This window comes from Sphaerodactylus townsendi, linkage group LG03 (genome assembly GCF_021028975.2).
Source record: "Sphaerodactylus townsendi isolate TG3544 linkage group LG03, MPM_Stown_v2.3, whole genome shotgun sequence".
Classification (NCBI taxonomy): domain Eukaryota; kingdom Metazoa; phylum Chordata; class Lepidosauria; order Squamata; family Sphaerodactylidae; genus Sphaerodactylus; species Sphaerodactylus townsendi.
In genome coordinates, this window is record NC_059427.1 from 21,851,117 (window position 1) to 21,874,889 (window position 23,773).

The 23,773-nt window shown below is 50.3% G+C and overlaps 1 protein-coding gene across 2 annotated transcripts in view; it reads left to right on the forward strand.

Moving 5' to 3' along the window:
• The window catches only part of PLXNB1 (plexin B1), a 159,982-nt gene extending 136,883 nt beyond the window's left edge, over positions 1–23,099 (forward strand). For both annotated transcript variants that reach the window (XM_048489816.1, XM_048489815.1), the window contains 16 exons: positions 584–732; positions 3,755–3,855; positions 5,237–5,454; positions 6,352–6,530; positions 6,848–6,914; positions 8,395–8,541; positions 9,593–9,770; positions 10,162–10,265; positions 12,378–12,462; positions 12,956–13,122; positions 14,137–14,297; positions 15,917–16,064; positions 17,259–17,323; positions 17,411–17,486; positions 17,860–17,934; positions 19,701–23,099. In XM_048489816.1, coding sequence (XP_048345773.1) covers positions 584–732; positions 3,755–3,855; positions 5,237–5,454; positions 6,352–6,530; positions 6,848–6,914; positions 8,395–8,541; positions 9,593–9,770; positions 10,162–10,265; positions 12,378–12,462; positions 12,956–13,122; positions 14,137–14,297; positions 15,917–16,064; positions 17,259–17,323; positions 17,411–17,486; positions 17,860–17,934; positions 19,701–19,805 — 2,025 coding nt within the window. In that variant the 3' untranslated portion in view covers positions 19,806–23,099. The remainder of the gene's footprint in view (positions 1–583; positions 733–3,754; positions 3,856–5,236; positions 5,455–6,351; positions 6,531–6,847; positions 6,915–8,394; positions 8,542–9,592; positions 9,771–10,161; positions 10,266–12,377; positions 12,463–12,955; positions 13,123–14,136; positions 14,298–15,916; positions 16,065–17,258; positions 17,324–17,410; positions 17,487–17,859; positions 17,935–19,700) is intronic.
• The last annotated feature ends 674 nt before the right edge of the window (positions 23,100–23,773 follow it).

Consider the following 23,773-nt stretch of genomic DNA (forward strand, 5'->3'; position numbering starts at 1 on the left):
GCAGCCAAGCAAAGGAGGCACCCACTCAGCTGGTGCTCCACGCTTGGAAATCGGTGAAGTTCCCTGCCAGGTCCTGAGCATGTTCCGCTTGTTTTGTGTCTCTAGCAACAAGAGAAGGGGAGGGTGAGAGCGGGCTGCCAAGGAGCTCAAAGGCAGAACTCCCCACCCCATTCCTGGGCCCACCATCTGCATGCATGCGCTGGGTGAGATTGTGACAGAGGGGGCCTCTGCAGAGAGATCCGGGACCCAGCAAGCAGTACGTGCGTGTGTGTATGTGTGTGTGCGCGCGCGCGCGCATGCAGATCATACACACGGGCGTGAGTGTCCAGGTCTGCCCTCCCCAGCTGGGAAACGAGAGAGATGCAAGAAACAAATGAAACAGAGATCGAGTCACAAATTGGGATTTGTTTCTTAAGTCTGGTGGAGCAGACAGAGTTTTGTGCCCACTGTAGTTGACCATGACATCACGATTCAGCCCGCCTGCCCACGAGACATGAAGATGTAGGTCTTCTCAACAGCCATGAATAATCCATTCGCCCAGCATGCAGCTCACCTCTCCTTCCTTCCTTCCTTCCTCCTGCAGGTTCAGATGGGGAACAAAAACTTCCGGCTGGGTCGTGTGCAATACGACACAGAGAGCCAGCTCACCTTCCCGCTGGAGGCCCAGATCGGCTTGGGCGTGGGAGCCTCCTTTGTTGCTTTGATCGTGCTAATCATTGTTTTCATCTACAGGTGAGACACGAAGGGAAGGCAGGAACCTTTTGAGAGCAAGGCTGTGCTCCACAAGCCCACCCTCTGCAATTTAGAGCCAGGAGACATGTGACATCTTCAGGGCTGACGCCACAATGCTGCCGCCGTTTTAAAGACATTTTAAAACGCTGCAACGGCATTCCCCACTTCGGTGCCTTTTCAGGTGCTGAAACAGTTAACTCTGAAGGGAAACAAGCCCCGCTCAGCTGTTTTGGCACTTGTCAAAGGCCAGGGGGAAAGACAACAGCACCCTGCTGCAGGCCCAATCTGGATCAGCCCCTCGTGGCATTTTAAAATGTCTTCAAAAGATATTGGTGTCCCTGTGTCAGCTATTGGTGCTTATAGAGAAGAAGAAGAAGAGTTTGAATTTATATCCCCCCCTTTCTCTCCTGCAGGAGACTCAAAGGGGCTGACCATCTCCTTGCCCTTCCCCTCTCACAGCAAACACCCTGTGAGGTGGGTGGGACTGAGAGAGCTCCGGAAAGCTGTGACTAGCCCAAGGTCACCCAGCTGGCTTGTGAGGGAGTGCACAGGCTAATCTGAATTCTCCAGATAAGCCTCCACAGCTCAGGCGGGAGAACGGGGAATCAAACCCGGTTCCTCCAGATTAGAATGCACCTGCTCTTAACCACTATGCGCAGTGCTGCTCTGGTAGTTTAGTAGCCTGCTCTGGTGCTCTGCTTTTTGGCAGCCCAGGAATCTGCTATGGCCCTTCCTTGAAATGCCTGTTTATTATTTGTGGAGGGGTTTTTTTAGTGCTTTCCTGTTCTGGAATTAAATTTTAAAAAACCACACGCGTGAACAGGTAGCATATGTATCTCATGTCGTCGGGGGTGCTGGGTGGGCAGATTCCTTCCCTCACCCCACTCCAGGCACCACTGAAAGGGTGTGATGCTATTATCACAAGATGTCAAGAGGCAGCGAGAGAGATGCAGAGGAGTGCAGCTTCTAAATGGATAGGCGGAACCCACGGTCAGCAAGTGATGTCATCTCCTGCCTATACTGGGGGGGGGGGGAATCTGCTCTCTGTTCCATAGCTACCGGCCTGGCCAGTGTGGCAGCTGCAGCCTCGCTGTCTCCATCAACACCTCTTGATATCTCCCATCTCCCATCAAGGGCATTCCATCCCCCTTCTGTTTCAACTGCGCTGACTGGCGGGAAGAGGGACGCGCTCCCTTGGACCCCCACCTGAGCCTTTTCTTTCAGGGATAAATCCTCTTCTCAAGTGGTTCCTCCAAAATCAAAGGGTCTGCCTGCAAGTACCGCCTGTAAAACACCACTGTCGCTCCTCTGCTTTCTGTCATTTATTCCGGTGGTATTTTATGCATTCCCGTAGCATACAGTTCACAGCACAAATGTCACGCATACACTAAGGTTCAATCCAGCACATATAAAAAGATGTATAAGAACTGTATATATGTGCTTCCCATGCTGGCTCAAGGCGCCCTGTAGCCTTCAGCGATGACCTCAGGAACAATGGAACAAGCGGCCATTTTCTATACCCTTTAGATCCGTTTCTCTATCATGGGCTTCTGCTGTGCAGCTCCATGACTGCCAGTGGAATAGAATTGCTAGAAAATGCATTTGCATCAAAAGTATTTCCTGTCTCCACTTTTTATCCCGCTCCGATGGGGATTATGTATCCTTCTGAAATTGCAGGTTAATGCCTGATAGCACCTTTCCCCTTGAATTCCAATCACTCCAATATCCACAAAATGTCAAAAAGCCCTCAGCCTATGAAGCTGGGTCAGGCCACTGGTTTATGAACACCCATATTGATGAGCAGGAGGGGTTTCCAGAGTCTCAGCCAGGGGTCTTTTGCATCACCTGCTACTGGTACCTTTTAACTGGAGGCAGCAGGGATCTTCCGCATGTTAAGCAGAGGTTGTGCCACTGGAGCAGGGCCTTCCCCCTGGCTAGTTGTTTACAGCATGAATCCTCCACAGTTCATTCCAGTTTAGATGGGTTTTGCGCTTTTACTTTACTTTGTATTTGGTTTCTGTCCCAGCCACAGGCTGGACTCAGGGCAGATTACAATAACATAAAAGCAATTTAAAACAAACTATTTATCCAATTGTATGTATGTGTCTAAACGGTCTGGGTTTAGATACAAATACAATTGGATAAGTTTAAAATCCATATCCTATTAAAATAACAGTGCTATTCCATTTACCAGCAAAGAAACCAATCTCAAGATCTGCTTGCGATAAGAAGGGAAAGGAAAAGGGAGGGGAGGGGAAGAGAAAAAGGGAGGGGGAGGGGAGAAGGGGGAGACCAGACAGAGGATAACGTCACCATCGCTGCCTCAGCCGAAGGCCTGGTTGGAAAACTCGGTCTTGCCTGTACTGGAACTGTACTGCATTCTGCAGGGCCCTGATCTCTTCCAGCAGGGTGTCTCACCAGGCCATGTCTAGGGCTGAAAACGCCCTCGCCCTGGTTTTGGCCAGCTGGCTGTCCTTTGGCCCAGGGGATTTGAGAAGATGACTTCCAGGGGGGCAGTTGGGAGATGTGATCCCGCAGATATGGTGGCCCCAGAGCACTCAAGGCTTTCAAGGTCAATACCAACACCTTCAATTTGATCTGGAATTCATCAGGGAATCCATGCCAGCTGGCAGAGTACAGGGGTAACGTATGGTCATAATGAGGTCCCCTTAAGGACCCTGGGTTGTCGTCAGCACGCTGATGAGACCCAGCTCCACCCATTGTTGGAGGACTGGCCGGACGCTGCCCTAGAACATCTGGTCCTGTGTCTGGAGGCTGTTGTGAAGTGGTTGTGTCAGAGCCAGCTGAAATTGATTACACGAGAGACATAGTTCCTGTGGCTGGGTCAGGGAGTACAGACTGCCAGAGTTGGATGGGGTGCAATTGTTTCTTTCACCTGCAGTCCCACAGCTTGGGTGTGATTTTGGACACCTGTGCTTCAAAATGTGGGGCTGATTTTCTAGCACACTTTAAAAACAAGGCCCGGAGGTCAGGGATCATCTTTTTTTTTTCTTGCTTTCAGGAGAAAGAGCAAACAGGCCCTGAGAGATTACAAAAAAGTTCAGATCCAATTAGAGAATCTGGAAACGAGCGTCCGAGATCGGTGCAAAAAAGAATTCACAGGTATCTGTCATGTCCGCTCGCTTCTGAAGCATTCAAGGTGGCATGCGTCTGGTTCTCATCTAAATGTGGTGGATGTGGGAAATGCCATCAAGTCATAGCCAACTTATGGGGATCCTTTCAGGGTTTTCATGGCAAGAGAGAAACGGAGATGGTTTCCCATTGTTTGCTTCTGCATCACAAGCCTGGTATTTCTTGGGAGGTTCTCAGGGATAACCCTGCTTAGCTTCTGAGACCTAAAAGGATCAGAGCAGCTTGGGTCAGCCAGGTCAGGGCCTTCTACGTATCATTCTCTTCTATGGTATCCTCCCAACAAACCGGTGAGAGAGACTAGCCTGAGAGAGAGAACCACTTGCTCAAGTTCTCCCAGCAAGCCTTCCTGACTGAGCTGGTGTTTTGAACCCAGATATTCCATGACTAGTCCAGCATTCTAACCACTGCATCGCGCTGTCTCCCGGGATATATCATCTCCACCATCTTTTTCAGTGTAGAAGGGGATTTTGCACCATCCCCGAAGGCTTTGGAACCACCTTCTATATACTGGAAAGTCTAAAGCATTTGTGGGCTTTTTAGTTTAGTGGGGCAAAAGCAGTGGCGGGGCTACCAGGGGATGGGGGTGGGGTGCGCCACGCACCAGGTGCACGGCTTTGGGTCACATGGGGGGACAGAAAATTCCCCCGACCCCTCCCCTTCCCCTCCATGGCGCGCCCCCCCTCCCCCACTTACTTTGGCAAATCGAGCAGGCTGGAGAAGAGGCCTGCCTGTTCCCTTCCAGGCTGCAAATGACCTGGTGGGAACTACATTTCCCAGGGTCTCCTGGGAAATGTAGTTCCCACCAGGTCGTTTGCAGCCTGGAAAGGAACACAGACAGGCCTCTTCTCCAGCCTGCTTGGTTTGCTACAGTAAGTGTGTGTGTGTGGCGGGGGTGGGGGGGGGCAGCAAAAAAGCCAGAGTGTGCACCGGGCGCACTCTGGCCCAGCTATGCCTCTGGGCAAAAGGCAACTAAGTGTGAGATAACTAGAATTTGGAGAACACCTGCTAAAATGGATTGGCCGCAGATTCAAGAAAATACTTATCTGCACAGAGCATGCTGAACAGAATTCAGTGCCACAAGGTGTGGTGGTGGTCGGTGTGGGAACTTTCCTGTCATCAATGGGCAGACCATTCCATCAGTAGGAGTCATGACAGTGAACGTTCAGGTTTACCTTCGTGCCCTGCTTGTGGGTTTCCTGGAAGCTTTCCAGTGGCCATTAAATCAAAGTGATCTCTTGGTGTGATTCAGCAGGAATCTTCTTTTGTTCTTAACAGCGTAATTGCCCCCCACCCCACCCCCAACTGCCCTTTGGGCTTCTCCTCATAACTCAGATGCTTCCTTTCTTTCCAGACCTGATGACAGAGATGATGGATCTCACTAGCGACTTGGTTGGCACTGGAATTCCTTTCTTGGATTACAAATCCTACGCGGAACGCATCTTCTTCCCTGGCCACCGTGAATCGCCCATACAGAGAGGCCTGGATGTGCCAGAGTGTCGCAGGCAGACAGTAGAACAGGGCTTGGTGCAGCTTTCCAACCTCCTCAATAGCAAACTCTTCCTCACCAAGGTAAACCAGCACACCCATCATGCAGGGCTAGACCTGTGCTAAAGACCCAAAACCCATGCTGCAGTGCAGGACCCAGCACCTTGAGCACGATTTTCTATCTCCTCTTGTCGAGAAAAAAACTGAAATTTTGTTGGCAGCCTCAGATAAAAGTTTAGAAAACAGACCAGAATGGGACGTCTGACTAGTGCAGTGGTGGCGAACCTTTGGCACTCCAGATGTTATGGACTACAATTCCCATCAGCCCCTGCCAGCATGGCCAATGCTGGCAGGGGGTGATGGGAATTGTAGTCCATAACATCTGGAGTGCCAAAGGTTCACCACCACTGCACTAGTGCTTATTACTGGTTGGAGCCAGTAAACTGCTTTTATTAGGGTTGCAGATCTCTCCCCTCCTTTGTTGCTATTTCCATCCCTGGGAAAGTTGATTCCCATGTGTTGAAGGAACGTTGTGACCTAGTTGTCCCGTGGGTCTATGGGTTGCTGTGAGAGGGGAATTGTGTCTCCTCTCTCTTCTTTTCTTCCATCATCCAGCTCTGCTGATGGGAGCAGATTAAAATTTAAAAAGGAGACTAAAATATCACAGCTCCAGTGATGAAAGAGGCAGGAAAGACAGTGGTGATTCCCATTCAACTAATGAGACTTTGGTCAACACTGCAGGATAGTCGCAACTGAATTATCAGACTTCCTGGAGCCTGGGTCTTGTGGTGGGGGAGCCTTGCTGGGGAGGAGGCAGTCTTACTTCGTCAGGCAAAAGTCCTCATTGAATGGAAGGGAGTCTGAAGCTGCTACAGATTTTATGGCTCGCAACATTCTTATCCCATTTGAGTGGCTGTCCTGGTTCTCAGCAAAACAACAGTGTCCTAACCTTGCAGTGGTTGGTCTTTTCCCTTTATCTAGTTCATCCACACCCTGGAGATCCAGCGGACGTTCTCCCCGAGGGACCGGGCTTATGTCGCTTCCCTTCTCACGGTCTCGTTGCACGGGAAGCTGGAGTACTTCACAGACATCCTCAAGACTCTACTGAATGACTTGGTGGAGCAGTACGTGGCCAAGAACCCCAAACTGATGCTGAGAAGGTGAGGAACGTGGGCAGGAGAGGAGACACCCCTCCCCCCACCATACACACCATTTTCCTCTTCAGGGTAGGCTTTTGGGCATAGTTGTTAATACAAACCCTGGCGCAGCAGAGATGATCACACTGTGAACAGCAAAACGGAAAGGCAACAGCTTTCCAACAACAGTGTCAACGTCTCCCATTTCCTAATATCAGGGCATAGAAAGGGGCATCTTTGGTGGATGCCTGTCCTGTCCACTGTAGCATCACATAAGTTCTTGGGTAGCAATGCTAATTCCAGGAGGAACAGGACTGTAATAAATGTGGGTTCTCTTTCAGGACAGAAACAGTGGTGGAAAAGCTGCTGACCAACTGGATGTCCATCTGTCTGTATGCATTTGTAAGGGTAAGGAACCTCTCCCGTCAATTTATGGGGCAGGGAAGAGCTGAAGATGGAATGCCGTGTCCTACAGCCAACAAAATAGCTCCTTTCAGCAAGAATGATTAGGAACTCAACTGGCAAGAAGTACCATTGCCCGGAAGTCCTGTATTTCTGCCTGGCCAGGCCTCAAAGTTAGCTCATACGAAGACAGTGGTTCTCAACCTTCGTAATGCCGCCACCCTTCAATACAGTTCCTCATGTTGTGGTGACCCCCAACCCTAACATTTATTCATTTTTCAGATGGAGAACACTGATGCAGAAAGTCTTAGGCGACCCCTGTGAAAGGGCCGTTCGACCCCCAAAGGGGTCCCGACCCCCAGGTTGAGAACCACTGTACTTAGAGAAAGTTAAAATACATTAATATAACTAGTTTTTCCCCCCAAAAGGTACTTGATTAAGTACTTGGGAAGAAACAACACTGTAGGATGCCCTCTCCCAATCCTGCCTGCTACTGATCTAACTATTGCTTTTTAAAGCATCTGGAATGACCACCTGTGAAACCGCCCTTATTCCAGAAGTTACCTGTAAACCAGAGCCAGAAAGCACTGGGTGTTTTGATCCCAGGGGGCAGGGTCTTGTTTTCCCAGGGATTGGATGTGTTGCCCTGGCATGAGTGTGCCAAGAGTTGGGGAGCAGAAATCAAAGGTGGCTCTGAATTCAGAATCCGGAGGAATTATCTCTAACTTTTGTCGGTAGCACGTTATGATTGAACGTTGTGACCCGCACTGGACACCCACATTTCGCCCTTTGAAGTTGTGAAAAGGTTATCTCTTGCTGACGAGGACATTTATGGGAAGTTGATTTTCAGTCCTGGCACAAGCAGGGTAGCCAGAGGGATAGCAAGGGGGGAAAGCGCCCGATTCACTGGTGCGTCCTCTGCCCCTGCCACGCCACCGTCCACCCCCGTCCCGGAACGCCACCGTCCTGCCCTGGAATGCCCCCGCCACGTCCCTGGAATGCCCCCGCCATGCCCCCACAGGGGCGCACGCCCAGTGCGTGGCACACCCCCCCCTGTCCCCTTGGAGCTACACCTCTGAGGGTAGCTGCCAGTCATAGTGAGGGACTCATTTTAAAAAGGAACCCCATTTTTGACATTGACTTGGTTAGATTCTTGCATCTAAACCCGTTCTTCTCTGTGGCCAATTACCCACAGACTCTGGGTTGCATGATGGGACCAGAAGCACGCTGGGGCAAGGTATTTTGTCCTGACACGCTTCCTATTGCCCCACACGTGCTTCTTGCTTTCCCCAGGGAAAGTGAGAGCACTTCTGGGGCAGGGGACAGGCTGCAATGGCTAATTGGCCTGTGCGTGCGTGCGTGCGTGCGTGCGTGCGTGCGTGCGTGCGTGTGTGTGTAGCTGGAATGGTCCAGAGTGGCAGGTGAAGCTCTCAAGCCTCCTCCTGCTGTGTGATGTGTAAGAAGGCCTTCTCCATTTCTCCACCAGGACTCTGTTGGGGAGCCGCTTTACATGCTCTTCCGAGGCATCAAGCACCAGGTAGACAAGGGGCCAGTGGACTGGGTAACCGGGAAGGCCAAGTACACCCTGAACGACAATCGCCTTCTCCGAGAGGACCTGGAGTATCGCACACTGGTGAGAACGGCTGAAACGCTTGCGCAGGGACAGCTGATGTCGGGCCTCAGATTGGGATGAATTGCTCCAGCCACCAGAAGCATATAGGTCGCTTCTGCAAGCCTTCCTGTCTTCATCTCACTTCCCAACAGCACCACCATGCTGGAGCTTCTGCTCCTAGTTCCTTGCTGGCTGAGACCCAAGGAGTTGTTCAGGCTCCTGGGATTCATTCCAGCCCACCCCTCCACCTAGTCGGGCAGGCTCACTTCGAAAGGGTGTCAGTGCGAGAGTCATGGTTATAGCCCACAAGTGTCTCTGTGGTGCTTTCCCCTGAGATCATCAGAGCCAGATGTTTTCCCCAAAAAATGTTTGCTCAGAACTCCACTTTTGTTCAGATCAGGGATTCCCAACGTGGTGCTTGTGGATGCCGTGCCACCCATCCACGCCTTTCCTGGTGCCTGCCAGATGTTTTTAGAAAGTGAGGCTTTTGCCCAGCAAGGCTTCCCATTGGCCATTGGGATTTTGATTGGCTGTTCAGATTTGTCAGAAGAGTTGGTTTTTATATACCTCACTTTTCTCTACCTTTAAGAAGTCGCAAAGAAGCTTACAATTTCCTTCCCTTCCTCTCCCCACAATAGACAACTTGCGAAATAGGTGGGGCTGAGAGAGTTCTGAAGAAGTGTGACTAGCCCAAGGTCATCCAGAAGGCCTCATGTGGAAGAGTGGAGAAACAGACTTTGTTCACTAGATTAGAGTCCGTCGCTCAAATAGAAAGAATCAAACCCAGTTCTCCAAATTAGAGTCCACTGCTCTTAATTACTGGACCACACACATCTCAGGGGTGGGTAGTAAGCAGTACACCATTCTCACCACCAGTTTGCCTTGCAAAACACAGGACTGGGAATCCCATCGAATTCTCTTTTGTGTCGTGGGCTGAAGACTTTTGCCAAAGGGTCGTGGCCTGTTTCTTGTTGTCCCTTAATCCTGGGATTCAGTTTTAGCACTCAGCTTGTAACTGTTGGGCAGGTGGAATACAGCTGAGTCAGTTTGCCTTGGCTGTTTTTTTTTGCAGACGTTGACTGCTTTGCCACAAGCTGGCAGCACAGTGGGAGGAGCAGAGGGTGCCCAGGGCGTGCTGGTGAAGGTGCTAGACTGCGACACAATCACCCAGGTGAAGGAGAAGATCCTTGACCAGATCTACAAAGGGACACCTTACTGCCACCGGCCAGACCCAGATTCCCTGGACTTGGGTGAGCTACGAATCAGCCTTGGCCCCTGGTAGGGTATGGCTGTTATAGTGGAATCCTGAGATGCCCTCAATGGAAATTTAGCTTTTCCCCCAACTTGCTCTCTGGCATGCAATTCCCCACTCTGTTCTCTCTATATTCAGGACGTGTGTTGCTGACTCTGTGCCAGCATAGTTGCTAAGCAACGGCAGTGAAAGCTTTCCATACACTTCCAGGTCAGCGCAGGAAAGGCAACAGGAAGCCACAATGGGGAGATGCTACCAGCAGGGGGCACTGTGTCTGGCTTCTGGGAAAGTACAAAGGTCCTGCCCACCTGAAGGGCTGAGACTGTTGCGCCTTTGCCCCCAACCAGCCTCTCAAATCTTACTTGGTTTTCTGTCTCCAACCATGACAGAGTGGAGATCAGGCCTGGCGGGGCACCTCATCCTCTCCGACGAGGATGTGACGTCAGTCGTCCAGGGCAATTGGAAGCGCCTCAACACAGTGCAGCACTACAAGGTGAGCATTGGAGAGTCGCTGTGGTTGCTGCTACGAGTTGCTTCGGGGTTGGGGTCTTTGCATGGGCTGCCTCAAGCACAACACCTTTCTGCAGAAGACCAAACAGTTGGCAGCTTTGGAACGTCACAACTGTGGAACCCTATGCTGTTACTTGGCCCTAAAAAGCACCTGGGAGAAAACCCAAATATGGATTGCGACCACAGTCACAGGGAAGGGGAAATTAATTCCTTCCCCCACCCTGTACTGTTTACCTAATAAGAAATGCCCGCCTCCCCTGCGTACTTTAAGCCTCAGCAGGTATAATAAAGTCTTTTTCCTCACTGAGGGTTCTGTCAGCCGGGATTTTCAATTCAGTGAATTAAATCACAGGTGGGGAGAGGAAACCCCACCATTCTTCCCAGAGCCACCTCTCCCCTGCCTGTAGATCACATCGCTGCAACAGTGTTTTAGGTCATTTCATTTGGATTTCTACAGTGAAACTCCAGGGTCACATTTTGGACCAAACCACTTTGGAAACAAAAACCCACAGCTTTTGTTTCAGCTTTCAGAAAAATCTGATACGTTCTTCCCATCAAATGTCGTTTCTGTGTTGTAATCTCTTTTTCAAAATTTGATAATTCCCGCAATATTCCTGCTTGTGGTATTAATTCTCTTCTAAGCCTGGATATGATCTGGAAATGCGTCAGCCGTTAAACACCCGCAGCTTTCAACACGGTGAGAACCAGTCCGAAGCTGCCCTGTTTCATCTGGTTAAGCAAAGGCCCCTTCCGCACAGGCAAAATAATGCGTTTTCAAACCACTTTCACAACTGTTTGCAAGTGGATTTTGCTGTTCTGCACAGCTTCAAAGAGCACTGAAAGCAGTTTGAAAGTGCATTATTCTGCATGTGCGGAATGAGCCAAATTTAAAAACACTGGTGGAGGTGCTCAAAATGCAGGGTGGTTGTGGCCTCTTTTATCTGAGAGGTCTGCCGAGTGGAATGTACTGTGGTGTTGTGGGGGAGTCAGATTTAGTGGCCTTTCAGCCCTTTCTGACACCAGGATTCTATGAAGATAGTTTCAGAAGGTAGCGAGGTTGGTCTGCAATAGAAGAGCCAACAAGATTTTCGGGGAATGCGCTTTCGAGAGCCAAAGCTGTCTTTGCATCTGATAAAGAGAGCTTCAGCCCTTGACAGCTCACTCCACAAAAATCTTTTTGGTCTCTAAGAAGAGCTGGTTTTAAACTCCACTTTTTTCTACCTTGAGGAAGTCTCAAAGCGGTTTGCAATTACCTCCCCCTCCTCTCCCCACAACAAACACCTTGTGAGGGGGCAGGGGAATTGAGAGAGTTCTGAGAGAACTGTGCGATTAACCCAAAGTCACCCAGCAGGCTTCGTGTGGAGAAGCAGGGAATCAAAACCTTGTTCTCCAGGTTAGAGTCCACTGCTCTTAACCACTACCCAGTGACGAAGGGAGGGGGAACTGTGCCTGGGTCATGAACTGCCCGTTCCCATTGCAGCTATGCCTCTGCCACTACCCATGATGGGTGCTTTTGGGTGCTTTTGGGCTTGAATCTAGGATTCTGATAAAATACACACCGTTTTGTATCCACTTGGGACATGAGCAAAGCTGAGACCACACCACAGATGGAACATTTAGGTTTATCATAGATGGAGTGTCTATCTTCACTCTCAAACAAAGCAAAACATAAATGAGAAGCTTGGCTACAAGCTTTAATTCAACACCTGTCATAGTAAAAAGCCACATTCTGTGAACACATTTGGCCCCTGAAGCTAACAAATGTTCTCCGGGCCGTTGAAATAGTTTTTCCAACATGTCTATGCTATTTTTTTCCATTTTGACCTCCTCCATCGTCATCGTCAATATTGGCATAGAAAATATACATACCTCTTTCATCAGTAAATTATTGAAGTGGCTGAACTGGGGGAGCTTTGAGGTAGTTCTTAGCTTGTCAAAAGCTGTGGGGTTTTGTATGTACAGTGTGCAGTGTGGTTTGGTATGTGTGGTCCAAAGTGCAGGACTTCCAAGTCTTTCAGTTAAGCAATAGAAGATTATGCATCATTGAGAAAGAATGTTCCCTGCTGTTTCACCTGCACGTTTGTCTCTGCTTCAGGTGCCCGATGGAGCGACTGTCGCGCTTGTTCCTCGTATGACCAAGCACCTTCCCAGAGAGAATCAGGATTACATCCCCGGAGAGAGTGAGTCATTTCAGCTGTTCTTGAAAGCTGGCACTGAACTGGATGCTGGAGAAAATCATATAATTATATAAGGAGCAGCAGTGGCGTAGGAGGTTAAGAGCTCGTGTAACTAATCTGGAGGAACCAGGTTTGATTCCCCGCTCTGCTGCCTGAGCTGTGGAGGCTTATCTGGGGAATTCAGATTAGCCTGTGCACTCCCACACATGCCAGCTGGGTGACCTTGGGCTAGTCACAGCTTCTGGGAGCTCTGTCCCCACCTCACAGGGTGTTTGTTGTGAGGGGGGAAGGGCAAGGAGATTGTGAGCTCCTTTGAGTCTCCTACAGGAGAGAAAGGGGGGATATAAATTAAAACTCTTCTTCTTCTAATCTGGAAAATACCAGCAAGAAGGAGAGAGGAAGAGATCCCAATTTAATTTCTGCTCTTTGCAAAATAGAAATGTTAATCTAGCAGCCATTTCCCAAATGCTGTCATTCTTCATTCTCTATATTGTAGAGACCCCGATGTTGGAGGATGCAGATGAAGGAGGGATGAAGCTTTGGCACCTGGTGAAACCGACGGAGGAGCCAGAGCTGCCGAAACATCGGCGAGGGAGCTTGCGGGAAAGGGAAAGAGCCAAGGCCATTCCTGAAATCTATCTGACTCGCCTCCTCTCCATGAAGGTAGGGAAGAGGAGGGAGCGGAGCATGCAGAATATCCTGGGCTCATTCTCCGGTATCTCAAGTTAAAGGTGACGTGCAAGACCTGTGCCTGAGACCCTGGAGAGCCACAGCCAATCAGCCTAAGCAGTGGTAGCCTTGATAGACCAAGGCTTTGACTCATATGGCAGCTTTGTGTATTCAAGAGCAAAATAGTGGTTGCCGAACTAATGGTAGAACCCCGTGGTGCAGAGTGGTGAGCTGCAATGCTACTGTCAAGCCTCTCTCTGAGCATGACCTGAGTTTGCTCCTGACAGAAGTCAGTTTCAGGTACCTGACTCAAGGTTGACTCAACCTTCCGTCTTTTCAAGGTCAGATAAATGGCAAACCACCTTGGTGAACATAGTCTGCCCATTAAACATCATATGGGACATCACTTCATGAGTCAATGATGCCCCGGTACCTGCACAGTGGGCTACCTTTACCTTTTAATTAACTTCCTTGTTTTAGATTCCCTTTGTTGCCCTTCTTCCCGTTCATTCCCTCTGTGTTTTGCAACACCGTCAACAATGCAGCATTGTGATATCCCCGTCCAGGTGGCTTTTGCGCCCTATTTCAAATTGTGGGGAAGGAGAATCTCATAGGAATCACCCTTAGGAAGAAGAAATTGTGGAAAGGAAACCCTGCGGAGGACTCTGGCAGGACTGTTACTCTAGCAGTATTTGTGGAATGGCTTTTTATGGAGCACGTCTATTATGGAGCACGTATATCCACCTCAAACTGAAATGATAGAAAGTTGAGGAGGGAGGTCGCTGAGGTGTCATTTGATGGCACATAATTTGGGAATTGGCCTCTGATTCGGTCTCCTCCTTCTGATTTGCCAGAATCTTTGACCCCCAGCCCCTGGTTATTTTTCCTAGTCTGGTTCCTCCTGAGATTGCGCCTGGCTCCACGCTGGAAGATGGTTGTGGATCGGCTCTGTTTCTCTTGCATTTTTCTGCTCTGCTGTAACTGAGCTATGCTGGGGTTTGCCTGCAGGGAACGCTGCAAAAGTTTGTGGACGACTTGTTCCAAGTGATCCTCAGCACCAGCCGCCCTGTCCCCCTGGCTGTGAAGTATTTCTTTGACCTGCTGGATGAGCAAGCGGTGCATCATGGGATTGTGGACCCAGAGACCATTCATATCTGGAAGACCAACAGGTACGTAATGCAAGCGCATCCCCAAGAGCCGAAGAGGCCTAGCGGTGTGCGCTTCCCGATCAGGAGCTGCTGCCGGTCTTCTCTGGGTAGTGGAGAATGGGGCAGCTAAAGATGCTGCTCTAGCAGGAGTTGGACCGTTTCCATCCCTGCTTCCCCTTCTATTGGCTCTAATCGTCGTCACACCAAATCTGTGAGGCCAGCCGTTATTGTCCTCGTTTTGCCGGCTAGATAACTAAAGGTCAGAGAAAGCAACTTGCCAAAAGCATTCAGGTCCACTAGCGGCTGAGCAGGGCTGCAGAGCCGCATTTCTCAAGCCCAAACCAAATCATCCTAATTAGCTAGAAGAAAAAAAGAGTTTGGATTTATACAGCACTTTTCTCAGCCAGAAGGAGACTCAAGGCAACTTACAAGCTCCTTTCCCTTCCTCTCCCCACGACAGACCCCTTGTTAGGTAAGTGGGGCTGAGAGAGTTCTGACAGAATTGTGACTAGCCCAAGGGCACCCCAGCAGACTTCATGTGGAGGAGGGGGGTAACAAACCCAGCTCACCTGATTAGAGTCCACCGCTCATGTGGAGGAGTGGAGAATTAAACCCAGTTCTCCAGATAAGAGTCTGCCGCTCTCAGCCATCACACCACTCTGGCTTTACACCAGGTTTAGCTACTGATACCAAAGTCCAGTTCATGGATTGCAGAGTATGGAGGCTGTGTCAAACATGAACTGCACAGTCTCCTCAATTCTTAGGCAAGTCATGCCCGATTTGGATCAAGACCATGGAAAGGGGCATTAGAAAAATGGGTTGGGGGTCTGTTTTACTCTGGGGCAGTGGTGGGATCCAAAAATTTTAGTAACAGGTTCCCTTGGTGGTGGGATTCAAACAGTGGCGTAGTGCCAATGGGGCTGGGCGGGGCACGGCGGGGGCGTGGCTGGGCATTCCAGGGGCGGGGCATTAATAATTTCTCTGTTACTGTAAAAAACTCTTACTGTAAAAAAAAAAGTTCCTAATTTCCAGCTGGTATCTTTCTGTCCATAATTTAAACTCATTATAGCAAGTCCTATTGTCTACTGTAAACAGAAACAACTACTTCTCCTCTAATTGACTGCCTGTCAAATACTTAATACTTTCAAATACTTAATTTTGTTTCTAGAAATCAAAAGAAGGATACTTTCCTTAAACAAGGAACTTTACCATATTTCTAAAACATGTTTTTAAAATAGCCCAACAGGGAGAATTATCCCGTTTTCTACCTTCGCTAACCAGCCACATAGCAAACAACAGGACTTTATGATTTTTGGACCTAATGGAATTTCTAACGGAAAAGCAGACCCAATTAGTAACCCCCTCTCGGCACACACAAATAATTAGTAACCTACTCTCGGGAACTGGTGAGAACCTGCTGGATCCCACCTCTGCTCTGGGGTGTGACAACAAACCAAATAGCACCCCTTGCCGACCGCTTCAAGTTCGGGAGATGGCATCCCACTAGCATTTCACCTCTGACTGTGGGGACTCCAGACGTCCTCGGGTACTCCAAATGCCTGAATTTGCCTGAATGCCCTTGCTTTGCGAATCTGTGAGGCCCCGCTGTCGCTTGAGCATTTCCTCTCCTCTCTCCGTAGCCTGCCCCTGAGGTTTTGGATCAACATTATCAAGAACCCGCAGTTTGTTTTTGACGTGCAGACTTCGGATAACGTGGACGCAGTGCTCCTGGTCATCGCGCAGACCTTCATGGACTCCTGCACCCTCGCCGATCACAAGCTGGGTCGGGTGAGCTGGGAAAGCAGCGGTCGGATAACCACGAGCCCGTTTTCTGTCTGGGGGAGAATCTGGAACCTGTCGTTTCTCGGCCACCGTTTTCTATCATAATTGATGTACAGCAGTTGTAGACGTGATGCACAAAACGGAGTTGCTTCCTTCTGGGAAGCCTTGAACCAAGTCTGCGCAACTTGGAGATAGTTTCTCCTCCATAAACCAGGATTCTAAATAATGGGATTAAAGTATAAGTTTAGGATCCTGGTTTGTGAAGTAGGAAATCAATTTCCCATCTTCTCGGGCACCTGCGTCCAGCTGCTTCAGCAAATGGTAGCTGGTAGCCGGGTTCAAGGCTTGCTTCAGAAGAGTCACACCAGAAAAGGTTAACGCACTTAATAGTTAAAATATCTGTGCACAATCAAAACATGATCTACCTGTCTGTCATAAAAATTAAAATCAGAATCCGCAAAATCCAGTGTATCAAGATAGCTTCAAGTCTTTGGAGCGAGGAAGCTGTCAATCACACAGAGGGAGGGAGGAGAAGGCGGGGGAAGTGCAGAGTCACAAAAGGTAAAGGTTTGCCAGGACATCTGGAGTCCTTTGAGGGCTGACCTGTGAGGTAGGTGGTACTGATCGTGGCAGCCAAATCCAAGACATCCGGTGGTGGTTCTCAGCTCCTGATCACCAGGATGTGGTTCTCCTGTTCTTTAAAACCATCAGAGGCATTCAAGCCAGGCTTTTCGCTTGCATTGCCAGGGGCCGTCAGTTGCTGTGCTTGTACAGAGTTTATACCCACCCTGAGCAGTATGCATGCATTCTGTTGATTTCATTTCCCTACTGAGAGAATACTAATCTTACCTTGGGATGGAATGCCCAGATGAAGAGAGTCATTTAGGGTATGTGTTTATTCCAATTCTAAACATTTTCCAGAAGCTAGCACAGAGTATAGCATGTTGCTAGTCCTCATGCCATGATGGACAAACTCTGAAATGTGTGGCTTGGTTTTTGGAGGAAACTCTGGACCTAGAAGGAAGGAGGGGATTCCTTGAATGAAGAGCTGGGGTATCGTTACCTTGTGCACCTCTCTGGACTTCTGATGAATCGTCCTTCTCATCCTCTCCTCCCCACCCTAACTATAGAGGTCTTCTATTATTCCTGTTACTTCTAAACTTTACTAGGCACTGCAGCTAATTTCATGCTCCTTTCCAGGACTCTCCAATTAACAAGCTGCTCTACGCCCGTGATATTCCACGATACAAGCAGATGGTGGAAAGGTAAGAAAGAGGGTGGGAAAGCCAAGAGCGGAAGGATTTCGGGGAAGTGGGCGGAGAAACCGACACCTGTCTGCTTCCGCCCTGCAGGTATTACTCCGATATCCGCCAGACGATCTCTGCCAGCGACCAAGAGATGAACTCCGCCCTTGCTGAACTCTCACGGGTAAATAGCCCCCTGGCCTCAGAACAAACCTTTTTGATTCCTCCCCCCCCCACCTTTATGTGGCAGAACTTGCTAGATGAGATGGTGTAATGCACAGTGTGGTGTCTCAAAGCAGCACTGGGATGTCCTCTGTTTCTCCTGCCTTCGTTGTTGAAGCACCACATGCCGTATCATCTGTCTTCCCATCCTGCAGCCCATATCTAGGGCTAGATGTTGTCACAAGGAAAATAAACTTCCAGTCAGACAGCTCAGTTAGCATGCGCACGCAATAGATCCGTGTGGAGATCAGCACTGTGAAGTGACCCTGTGACTCCTCCTTCCCCTCCCTCGTTGCGGCTCCCTTGCTGATGAACCCGTTCTCTCTTGGTTACAGAATTACTCAGGTGAACTCAATTCCCTGGTGGCTCTGCACGAACTGTACAAGTACATCAACAAGTACTACGACCAGGTGGGTGTGGCTCCAGAGCGCTCTCCTTTCGGCTCATCTTTCATATGATCACACAGAATCCCGCAAGGGTTACCTAGTGCAGCGTTACCTGTCGAAGTTGTGGTCACTGTGCATGAAGCGTGGGGGAAAGCTGTTCGCAGTAAGCTGAATTCTGCCCTGGCCATAAAACAGACTGTTGCCTATGTACCTTGCAAGTATATAATTCCATCCACTCTCTCTCATACACACACACACTCACACTCCAAGAAACAAACAAACAAACCTCTGAACGGCCTTTTTGGCTGCCTTGTGTTCTGCATTTTAAAGCAGTTCCACAGACTTATTTTTGTGCTGTCGGGTTTAAGAGTAGCAGATTGTAACCTGGAGATGTGGGTTTGATTCCCCACTCCTCCACATGAGCGGCAAACTCTTCTCTGGTGAACTGGATTTGTTTCCCCACTCCTCCGCATGAAGCCTGCTGGGTGACCTTGGGCCAATCACAGTTTTGGCAGGACTCTCTTAGCCCCACCTACATGGGCGTAATGCCCATTGGGCAAGGTGGGCAGCTGCCCAGGGCATCACCTTGTGGGTAGCACCAAAAATGCAGGGTTCGTTTTTTGGGTATTTTTTAGTGGTTTTCCGTTTTTGGCCTGCAGGGGGCGCAGTTATTAGGGGCACCAAAATTTCAGCATATCATCAGGAGACTGTCCTTATGCTACCCCCCGAGTTTGGTGCAGTTTGGTTCAGGGAGTCCAAAGTTATGGACTCCCAAAAGGGGTGCCCCATCCCCCATTGTTTCCAATGGGAGCTAATAGGAAATGGGGGCTACAGTTTTGAGGGTCCATAACTTTGGCCCCCTGAACCAAACTGCACCAAACCTGGGGAGTATCAATAGGGCAGTCTCCTGAAGATACGCTGAAATTTTGGTGCCGATATGTCTAAAAATGCACCCCCTGCAGGCACCAATGACCTGGTGCAAAAAAAGTTTTTGGTCTTGGTGGGGTGGGCGCCCATGGGGGGGCATCCAACTTAGGTTTTGCCCAGGGCTCCAGTTTGCCTTCTTACACCCCTGCCCACCTACCTCACAAGATGCCTGTGGCACAGGGAGGGGGAAGGAAATGTGATTGTAAGCTGCTCTGAGACTCCTTAAGGTAGAAAAAACAAGGTATAAAATTATTCCTATTCCTATTATGGTGCCCCCATCCCTGCTGCAGTGGCACAGGGATGTAAGAAAAAGCAGAACCCACATTAGCCAAGCGGGACCTCTGTGGTCTGTCTAATTGGGGTGGGTGGACAGTGGGGGGGGGGGAAGCTCTTACAGACCGTCCACCAGCCCTCAAGGCCACCCAATAGTAGGGGTGGGAGAGGCAGCAAGACGAAGGGGGGGGCAACAGTGATGCCAGAGATCCCAGCAGCAAATCTTCCGGTTGTGCTGTGAAACAAGCAGGGGGAAGCAGCCCGCTCATTGTCCATTGCCCTTCCCTCCCTCCTCTTCTCAGCTTAGCACAGTCCAGCAAAGCTTTATTCTGGCAGCAAGATTTGGGCCACTCGCCCTGGGACAGGAACGAGAAAAGAATGGCGATGACTTTTTACTTTAGTCGCCAGATAAACATGGCGCTGCCTAGGTCTGTGTGGGAAACGTTGCATCTGGCTCAGCGTGCTCTTGGGGGATTGCCCCCGATCACGTGACGTGCAGGAGATGCCGCTGAGTTTACGCCCCTCCTCTGAAGCCTGACCCCGAGGGTCAAGGGTCATAATGGGCTGACAGCTCTTAATCTCCCCCCCAGATCATCACTGCCCTGGAGGAGGACCCGACGGCACAGAAGATGCAGCTGGGGTACCGCCTGCAGCAGATCGCTGCCGCAGTGGAGAATAAAGTCACAGACTTGTGATGTGCCCACAAGGACGGCCCAGCTGGAGATGGGAGGGGGTGGAATGCACTTGCCGCTGACGGGACCAAGCGCTCCCCACTGCGGCGGAAGGAGGAAGCAGCAGTGGTGGATCGGGAAGCACAAAGTGCTGCGTATGCCAGAGGACTTTATTTTTTACAAACTTAAAAAATAATGATGATGATGGTGGTGATGATGATGATGATGATGAACTTTTTGGGAGGAGCCTCCCCCAGACAGCCTGGGCTCCTCCAGATGAGCCGCCACCGAGTGGCTGGGAGGCCAGAAATTGTGAATGTGCCAAGGAGACTGGAGGCCTGCGCAGTCCTGGGGGGACATCGGATCTCTGCGTTTCCTCTCCGCTGTCCGAAGCCACTGAAGAGAACTCCCCAGGCAGGGACCCGGATCAGCGTGAACTTTCCTCTAAGTTTGTGGGGATCTTGAGAAACAGCCAGGGGGGTGGGAAGAGCCTCTGCCCTTTCTCCTGCCCTTTGGCCGTCTCTTGTGGCACTTCCCTTCCTCAGAGAGCCCGAGTGCACCGCAGCAGGCGAGGACAAGCACAAAGGAACGGGCTGAGGAAGGAGACTCGGCATCAGACTCGGAAGTGCCGACGTTCCTTGCGAGGGGTGGAAGCCCGGCTAGCGGGAGCAGGCGGCACAGTGCCAAGACCCGTTCCTGCCTGCCTCTGCTATCCCCAGGCCAGGTGGTCCTTGCAGCTTGCAAGCATACCTTTCGGGACGCTGCCTCTATGAGCACAATTCCCCTCCCTTCCCGCTCCCTGGGAAGCACAGAAACGAAACATCGCTTTCCTTCGCCTTTCTCACACCCCCGTTGCTGCTGTTCTGAACTGGACCTGTAGATTGCACTGTAGGGATTGGAGGGGAAGGTATTGAAGAGCTGAAAAAGTTTTAGCTTTTCCCCCTCTCCCCCCTGAGAGGACACTTCTCTGAGGCTCCCTCTCCACCCCCCACCCCCACCCCATTTTCATGCAGCCTCTTCCTCCCACCACTCTGCTCTGTCCCCCATGGGGGCTTTCCGAACCCTGCCAGAGACAACCCAGAATTTTCACAAAAGCCAACTAGTTGCTCCTCTGACTTCCTCCAAGGGCTGAGATGCTCAACCCCAACCCTTCCGCCCCGCTGGCAGCGTTGCTGCTGGGGTTGCCAACTTTTACTGCCCCCTGTTCCTGTGCCTTTAACAGCTGTTGAATCTTTCAGCCTTAGCAAAGCGTTACGAAATCTTCAGCGGTGATAGATCGAGTTACTGTTAAAGGTACAGGAGCCAGCCTTTCTTCCTGCTCCGTTGGCCACTTTACCTGGTACCTCAGCTGTCATTAAACTTAAGAGGGTCAATTAGGGCATAGCTGAATTATTTCCCATTTCTTTGCACCCAAGGAAACCAGGGTAAGCTGCTTGTCTACATACGGCTCCTAATTTCTCTTTGCCTCTCGTCCCAGTAGGATTTTGTGCTGCTATTCCTACAACTGCAGTCTGCATAGACATAAAGCGACACTACTGTCCAAGCAGGCAGGTTGGAGCGTAAGTAGATCCTAAGGCAGATTAAGCCACTCTAGTCTGCCACTGGACAATGCAAGGCTTGAAAGCTATTTGGAAGGACTCCTGTGCCTTTAACAGCTGCAGGTCAACAGCTTCTCTCTGACTGCCTCTCAGATTGTGTAGTAGGGTTTGTAAAAAACAAAATGGTCGGCATCTGTTGAGTTAGGAATATGCAAGCTTTTGAGTTCAACAGAACACTGCCACTGGCCTGACGAAAGAGTTCTGTGTAACATCAAAGCCTGCTTGGTTTTGCCTCGGAATAGGTCGGACAGATAAGAGATCCAGAAAACGGTGAACAGCGAGAGATGGAGCAGTGCAGTGGCTCGGAGCGTGAGCGATCAGCCAAACGTTCCCGGTTCAAATCTCAGCCGTGGCCTCCCTTGGAGGCCTTAGGCCAGCCTCCTCCGTCAGCCTCTTGTCTATAATATGGGGATGATGATAACAACACTGGCTTACCTCACATGGTGAACTACAGCGGTAGCGCATGCGTGTGTGTGTTCTGTGGTTTGAGCATTTTGGAAAAGGGTGATATCAATACTAAGTATTCTGAAGACTGCCCTTGCCAAAGGCCTCGATCCACTTTAGCGCAGACACACCTCGGCAGGACACTGTTGCCTTACCCTGCTTTGTGTCTCTTCTGTCCTAAACCAAAAGAGCAACACAACCAGTTCTCCTGGACAGCTCCTCACCCTCACCCCCATCCCCCAAAGTTCTCAGTCCGGCCTTCATGGGCTCCTTCCTTCCTCTTGTTCTCTCGTGACCAGTCAATACCTCAGATGCCAGTCAAGTGCCAAGGCTCAAGCCGCCTTCTTGGAAGCCATAACCCGTCCCCCCCCCCCCCTTGGGTCTGGGAGTTTTTTCCCTGAGAAAGAACTCGGCCTGGTTTACCAAATCCTGAGACAAAAGGCACTTCGCACGCGCTCAGTAGGCCTCTAGTCTCCGTTAATACACGATCCATTCAAGGACTCAGCCCTGCAAATGAATACGAACGGAGAGGCTCAGGGCCAAACAATGGCGATAGGAGACAGGATTGTAACAGGAAGCACCCAAGCGGTTCATTCGGCCCCAGAAAGCATCCACGTCAAGCACAGTGTACTAGAGGGGGAAGCCAATTCTCCCACGCGCCATTTTCATGACAGAAACTGCCCCTTGCCCACACTTTAATCCTTGGTATGGAAAAAGACAGGACTGCCGTATTGTGCTGTCTTTTTCTTTCCAGGGTACAACTGCCCAGGAGGGTGAGGAAGAGCCCCCCCTTTTTTTATTGAGGAAAAGGCACCGGGTGGAAGAACTTGCCCATTACCAGGAGCCTATACTCTATAGAGCCCCCACTGTGGCTTCTTTTCTAGGGCCGGGCTATTCAGGAGTCACAAAACTCCAGGATCACAACTAGATGCGACCAAAGGCGCAGTTTGTCCTACCTCTGAGGATTGCTTCTGGCTTCAGCTGCAGTGTTGAATTGTACCTGTCAGGTTTCTCTCGCTCACGTTTCCACTAGAAAGGCCACGTGTCTTGCACTCACCTAGACGTGGGTTACACATTTCATTTTGCCTGAGGAAAGGGCAGATATCCCCCAGTTACACCAGAGGCAAGGTACGTTTTACTCCTGACTGACTCTTCCTAACCCAGTGATGGCGAACCTTTTCGAGACCGAGTGCCCAAAATTGCAACCCAAAACCCACTTATTTATCGCAAAGTGCCAACACGGCAATTTAACCCGGATACTGAGGTTTTAGTTTAGAAAAACAGTTGGCTCTGAGGCGTGTGTTGCTTGGGAGTAAGCTTGGTGGTAGTCGGTGGATTTGCTTTGAAGCAACTGTGCAACTCTCCCAACGGGTGAATCAGGTTTACTCAGAAGCAAGCCCCATTGCCAGCAACTGAGCTTACTCCCAGGTAAAGGATCACGCTCTAGTTCTTCGCATGAAAATCAGTGGGGTTTAACAGCGCTTAACAGGATTACCTACACTGCTTCCCCAAAACTAGACCTTAGGTTTAATGCTAATAATCAAGCCCAGCGGCCCAGGCCAGCCTAGATGTGTGTGTGGGGGGGGGCAACTCTGTTTGCACGTGCCCACAGAGAGGGCTCTGAGTGCCACCTCTGGCACCCATGCCATAGGTTCGCCACCACTGTCCTAACCTCTAGCAAGTTACCTTTGGCTGCAGTTTAGGTGTGAGAGGTAGGGGCAGAAGCTCAAAAGGTTTCTTGTGTGTGTGTGTGTGTGGAGGCCCCCACCAGCCTCTGAAACTGGCCCTAAAAGAGGCAGTGGCTCTTTCTTGGTGCCATATCCAAAGGGTGTGTGTAAAGTCCAAGTCACAGCTGACTTAACAGCAAGCCTGTAAGGAGTCACTGTAAGAGCAGGTGGACTCTAATCTGGAGAACCGGGTTTGAGTCCCCACTCAAACCCGGCAGAGTCT